Below are 7,117 nucleotides of genomic sequence, written 5' to 3'. Positions count from 1 at the left end.
GAGAGAGAGAGAGAGAGAGAGAGAGAGAGAGAATGTGTATTTATAACAATCTTTACAACCATACGAGTGTGTGTATTCATTATAGTCATCACAACAGAGAGAGAGAGAGAGAGAGATAGATAGATAGAGAGAGAGAGAGAGAGAGAGAGAGAGAGAGAGAGAGAGAGAGAGAGAGAGAGAGAGAGAGAGACATTATCCATGGGCTATAAACTATAACAGATATATACAATTAACAGCGAGTTACCAGATTTACATCAATTGACTAACTAAACTCATGAAATATATTCGAGTAATCAATTCTCTCTTTGAAAAAAATATAAATGGACTGGTAACATTAAATCACAGAATAATTTCAAAATATTGCAATATTTACATTAAACCATATATTGCATCAAATGAAAGATCCAATTTGTACTCTTTTTTTTTTTTTTTCTCGGAAGCTTTTGCATCAAGAACGCGAAATAGCGTCAATTTCATTTGTATAAGCAACTCGATGATACTGTGCAGAAGTAGTTTTAATTACAAACACTGTTTGAAAAAAAAAAAAAAAAAAAAAAAAACACCGTAATTTTAATCGGAAATTCTTTGTAAAAATATACTGTTCTCAGCCGTATTTCGGTAAAACACAGAAGACCTTAATTCTACCCTGCTTTGTTATTATCTTTTACGGGTTGGTGACCGTAATATCACTCCTTAACGTCAACATATCCGTTTTTAAAACGGTAAATTCTTACCGTTTTTACGACAAATATTTAGCATCGCACTGTGGCAACAGTAAGTTTTTGTACAACAGGGAGCTGGAGTATTTTTGAGTTTATGAATCCTTCCTGTTTACTGGGTAAGGTACTTTTCCAATTACTTCATAAAATGAGATCTTGAAAAATAATACAAAATGAAAAGAGCAGAATTACGACAGTTAAAACAATAATACAACCTTATAAATGCTGTGTCAGCTGTAATATCACTCTTTAAAAGCACTTCAGTTTTTCGATACAACGAAAACACATAACAAAAAATATTTTATCATCGCAAACAAGTTTTTCTTATATCTTAAATTTCTGTAGGCTAGAAACTAAACTGTAATATTCCAACCAAACGTTAACAAGGAACATAACTTGAAATCCATTAAAGCGATGATAACTTGATTTCAACTTCAGTCGGGTAAATTAATTTCTTGTGGGCTATCACCTATATCAGACTCAAAACTCCTTCCAAGTCACCAGCCACCCATTGAGATACTATCGCTAGAGAGTTGTCTCGTTCTTTGAATGGCCAGATAGTACTACTACATTCGTCCCCCTTTGGTTACGGCCCATTTTCTTTTGCCTGCAAGTACACCGACGTTCTCTTTTTTCCTCATACACCTGACATGATAACACCCCGCCAAAAAAGAAAAAAAATCTTGGTTACGGCTCATTTTCCTTTGCCTATACATACACCGAGAATTCTGGCTTATTTTTTACACGTTCTCTTCTTTCCTCATACACCTGACAAGATAACCAAAAAAAATTCTTCACTCAAGGGGTTAACTACTGCACTGCAATTGTTCATTATCTACTTTCCAATTGGTAAAGATAGATGTCAAACATTTTTTCTCTTGTCTTGGGTAATACCATAGCCTCTGTACCAGAGTCTTCCACTGCCATGGGTGGTACCATAGTCTCTGTACCATAGTCTTCCCATGTCTTGGTTTAGAGTTCTCTTGACTGGGGTACACTCCAACACACTGTTTTATCTATTTCCTGATCTCCATTAGTCTCTGGGCTATTTTTCATTTTGGAGCCCTTGGGCTTATAGCATCCTGCTTTTTCAACTAGGATTGTAGCATAAATAATAACAATAATAATAATAATAATAATAATAATAATAATAATAATAATAATAATAATAATAATAATAATAAGAAGGCTGTCTTGCGTCATAAAGAGGAAAACTATTTTAATTGGCAACTCTACCAATTCTAACTTCAAGGTCTTGACTCCGCTAAAGCCTGACATGCAAATAAAGTTTCTGAACTCCTTTTCTTGTTCCACAACAATATTCATGAATCAATGAAATGCACATTACACGAAGATCTTGAAATCTAGAGAAACAGGTGAACCAGATTCTCAAATTCTGTCTGTATCAGCTCCCGTACATTTTTTTTTGTAAGCGGACGAAGGCACACCAGCTTTCCTCATTTTTGCTAAATTCTCGAAGTCGCGTTGAAATCAAGTAAGGTTCTCTCCTGGGTCACCATTTCGTCCAAATGTCTTGGTCAGATACCCTGTTGATAAAGATAATTTAAATTAAAAAAAAAAAAAATTGATGTCGCAAGAGTTTCCTATCTACCATTCAAATAGTCATTTGTAAAATATGTAGAAATGTGTATGACTGTTCTAGAAGTGATCTATTATAGATATTTTAAGAAAAAGGAAAATATAACAAACTGTTATTCCTCAGATAGAAATATACTTTTAGGTGTATACATCAAAAATTTTTATTCCTCAGATGAAAATATTTGGGTGTATATGCGAAACTTTTCTATTATAACTTTGTTAAAATATTAATTTTTATATTAGGTTATTTGACTCTAAGAATCCAGTCCAACCTGAAATGTTGCAACTTTGAGCCACTAAAGAGACTTAATGTTTATGGTATATTCAGAGGACTTTGATTTTCCCTACGTTTTGACCTGGAGGGAATATCAGACAGAGATTCACGGGAATGTATCGTGAACGAAAAATCTTGATCATAACTTATCGAAGATAAAACTAGATATTTCATTTTTATTATTATTTTCATTACTAGCTAAGCTACAGCCCTAGCTGGAAAAGCAAGATGCTATAAGCCCAAGGGCTCTAACAGGAAGAAATAGCCCAGGGAGGAAAGGAAATAAGGAAATAAATAAACGATATAAGAAGTAATGAAAATTAAAATAAAATATTTTATAAAACATTAGCAACATTAAAACAGATATTTGATATCTAAACTATAAAAGGGCTTATGTAAGCCTGTTCAACATAAAAACATTTGCTCCAACTTTGAACTTTTGAAGTTCTAATGATTCATCTACCCGATTAGGAAAATCATTCTACAACTTGGTCACAGCTGGTATAAAACTTCTAGAATACTGTGTAGTATTGAGCCTCATGAAGGGGAAGGCCTGACGATTAGAATTAACTGCATACCTATTATTACGAACAGGATAGAATTGTCCAGGGAGATCTGAATGTAAAGGATGGTCAGAGTTATGAAAAAGCTTATGCAACATGCATAATGAACTAATTGAACGACGGTGCAAAAGATTAACATCTAGATCAGGAATAAGAAATTTAATAGACCGTAAGTTTCTGTCCAACAAATTAAGATGAGAATCAGCAGCGAAGACCAGACAGAAGAACAATACTCGAAACAAGATAAAATGAAACAATTAAAACACTTCTTCAGAATATATTGATCACCAAAAACCAATTTTTTGTGTAATCAAAGAAGACACAGACCGAATATGTTTCTCAAAAGTAAATTTGCTGTTGAGAATCACACCTAAAATTTTAAGTCATACAAAGTTGAAGAAATATTATCAATGCTGAGATCCGGATGTTGAGGAGCCACGGTCCTTGACCTACTTACAATCATGATTTGAGTTTTGTTAGGATTCAACTTCATACCACCTAATTTGCACCATGCACTACTTTTAGCTAGATGTCTATTAAGGGATTCAACAACCCCAGATATACATTCAGGAGATGGATTGATGCAAAGAGAGTAGCATTATCTGCATATGCAACCAGCTTGTTTCCTAGACCAAACCACATGTCATGTGTATAGAGTATGAAAAGTAATGGACCAAGAACACTACCCTGAGGAACACCAGATATCACATTCCTATACTCACTATGGTGCCCATCAACAACAACTCTTTGCGATCTATTACTTAAAAATTCAATAATGATGCTAGGAAACGACCCACCCACTCCCAACTGTTTGAGTTTGAAAACAAGGGCATCATGAGTAACACGGTCAAAGACAGCACTAAAATCAAGGCCAATCATACGAACTTCCTGACCACGATCAAGGGATTTCTGTACAGCACTGGAGATTGTAAGAAGGGCATCACATGCTCCAAGGCCTTTACGAAAACCAAATTGCAAACTAGGGAACAAATGATTGCCTTCAGCAAACCTATTAAGACGTTTTGCCAAAAGACGTTCAAAAACTTCAGATATCATGGGAGTTATGGAAATTGAGCGATAATCAGTTGGACTTGAGCTACCACAAACATCTTTATAAAGTGGAGTAACATTACCAATTGCTAAAAGCTCCTCTTCTTGCTAACTTGCACAAAATAACAGATAACTTTGGAGCTAAAAAATCTGCTGTCTTTATTATTATTATTATTATTATTATTATTATTATTAATTGCTAAGCTACAACCCTAGTTGGAAAAGCAGGATGCTATAAGCCCAGGGACCCCAACAGGGAAAATAGCCCAGTGAGGAAAGGAAAGAAGGAAAAATAAAATATCTTAAGGACAGTAACAACATTAAAATAATATATATCCTATATACTATAAATCCTTTAACAAAACAAGAGGAAGAGAAATTAGATAGAATAGTGTGCGCGAGTGTACCCTCAAGCTAGAGAACTCTAACCCAAGACAGTGGAAGACCATGGTACAGAGGCTATAGCACTATCCAAGACTAGAGAACAATTGTTTGATTTTGGAGTATCCTTCTCCTAGAAGAGCTGCTTACCATAGCTAAAGAGTCCCTTCTACCCTTACCAAGAGGAAAGTAGCCTTATCTCGCCATTTATTCTCGGCCTCCATCTTGATCATCTTCCCCTAACAAGTTCCTCGCAAGCCCTCCTCACTCCTTCCCCACCATCCATCCTCAGCACGTACCCACACCATCTCAGTCATGACACTCTAATCATCTCTGTAATCTTTACTACGCCTGCCAATAATACCCAAGAGTTAAATCAATGTTAGTCACATAACAAGCTTTTCCCAAGACCTTCTCACTCCCTCCCCACCATTCATGCTCAGCACGTGCCCACACCATCTTAGTAATCTTTACTACGCCTGCCAATAATACCCAAGAGTTAAATCAATGTTAGTAACATAACAAGCTCTTCCCAAGACCTTCTCACTCCTCCCCACCATCCATACTTAGCACGTGCCCCCACCATCTTAGTAATCTTTACTACGCCTGCCAATAATATACAAGAGTTAAATTAATGTTAGTAACATAACAAGCTCTTCCCAAGACCTTCTCACTCCCTCCTCACCATCCATGCTCAGCACGTGCCACCACCATTTTAGTAATCTTTACTACGCCTGCCATTAATACCCAAGAGTTAAATTAATGTTAGTAACATAACAAGCTCTTCCCAAGACCTTCTCACTCCCTCCTCACCATCCATGCTCAGCACGTGCCCACACCATCTTAGTAATCTTTACTACGCCTGCCATTAATACCCAAGAGTTAAATTAATGTTAGTAACATAACAAGCTCTTCACAAGACCTTCTCACTCCCTCCCCACCATTCATGCTCAGCACGTGCCCACACCATCTTAGTAATCTTTACTACGCCTGCCAATAATACCCAAGAGTTAAATCAATGTTAGTAACATAACAAGCTCTTCCCAAGACCTTCTCACTCCCTCCCCACCATCCATACTTAGCACGTGCCCCCACCATCTTAGTAATCTTTACTACGCCTGCCAATAATATACAAGAGTTAAATTAATGTTAGTAACATAACAAGCTCTTCCCAAGACCTTCTCACTCCCTCCTCACCATCCATGCTCAGCACGTGCCACCACCATTTTAGTAATCTTTACTACGCCTGCCATTAATACCCAAGAGTTAAATTAATGTTAGTAACATAACAAGCTCTTCCCAAGACCTTCTCACTCCCTCCCCACCATCCATGCTCAGCACATGCCCACACCATCTTAGTAATCTTTACTACGCCTGCCAATAATACCCAAGAGTTAAATTAATGTTAGTAACATAACAAGCTCTTCCCAAGACCTTCTCACTCCCTCCTCACCATCCATGCTCAGCACGTGCCCACACCATCTTAGTAATCTTTACTACGCCTGCCATTAATACCCAAGAGTTAAATTAATGTTAGTAACATAACAAGCTCTTCACAAGACCTTCTCACTCCCTCCTCACCATCCATGCTCAGTACATGCCCACACCATCTTAGTAATCTTTACTACGCCTGCCATTAATACCCAAGAGTTAAATTGATGTTAGTAACATAACAAGCTCTTCCCAAGACCTTCTCACTCCCTCCTCACCATCCATGCTCAGCACATGCCCACACCATCTTAGTAATCTTTACTACGCCTGCCATTAATACCCAAGAGTTAAATTGATGTTAGTAACATAACAAGCTCTTCCCAAGACCTTCTCACTCCCTCCTCACCATCCATGCTCAGCACATGCCCACACCATCTTAGTAATCTTTACTAAGCCTGCCATTAATACCCAAGAGTTAAATTGATGTTAGTAACATAACAAGCTCTTCCCAAGACCTTCTCACTCCCTCCTCACCATCCATGCTCAGCACATGCCCACACCATCTTAGTAATCTTTACTACGCCTGCCATTAATACCCAAGAGTTAAATTAATGTTAGTAACATAACAAGCTCTTCCCAAGACCTTCTCACTCCCTCCCCACCATCCATGCTCAGCACATGCCCACACCATCTTAGTAATCTTTACTACGCCTGCCATTAATACCCAAGAGTTAAATTAATGTTAGTAACATAACAAGCTCTTCCCAAGACCTTCTCACTCCCTCCCCACCATCCATGCTCAGCACATGCCCACACCATCTTAGTAATCTTTACTACGCCTGCCATTAATACCCAAGAGTTAAATTAATGTTAGTAACATAACAAGCTCTTCCCAAGACCTTCTCACTCCCTCCCCACCATCCATGCTCAGCACATGCCCACACCATCTTAGTAATCTTTACTACGCCTGCCATTAATACCCAAGAGTTAAATTAATGTTAGTAACATAACAAGCTCTTCCCAAGACCTTCTCACTCCCTCCTCACCATCCATGCTCAGCACATGCCCACACCATCTTAGTAATCTTTACTACGCCTGCC

The 7,117-nt window shown here is 37.6% G+C and overlaps 1 protein-coding gene across 1 annotated transcript in view; it reads right to left on the bottom strand.

The window, feature by feature from the left end:
• Positions 1–1,037: 1,037 nt before the first annotated feature.
• Positions 1,038–7,117, bottom strand: part of LOC137623361 (uncharacterized) — a 33,532-nt gene continuing 27,452 nt past the window's right edge. The window contains exon 6 of the mRNA XM_068354196.1: positions 1,038–2,266. Within this exon, the coding sequence (XP_068210297.1) occupies positions 2,233–2,266 (34 nt within the window). The 3' untranslated portion in view covers positions 1,038–2,232. The remainder of the gene's footprint in view (positions 2,267–7,117) is intronic.

The sequence above is a fragment of the Palaemon carinicauda genome, chromosome 2 (assembly GCF_036898095.1).
Source record: "Palaemon carinicauda isolate YSFRI2023 chromosome 2, ASM3689809v2, whole genome shotgun sequence".
NCBI classification, from domain to species: domain Eukaryota; kingdom Metazoa; phylum Arthropoda; class Malacostraca; order Decapoda; family Palaemonidae; genus Palaemon; species Palaemon carinicauda.
Note: the sequence above shows the minus strand (reverse complement) of the source record. Positions and strands in the feature narration are given on the sequence as shown.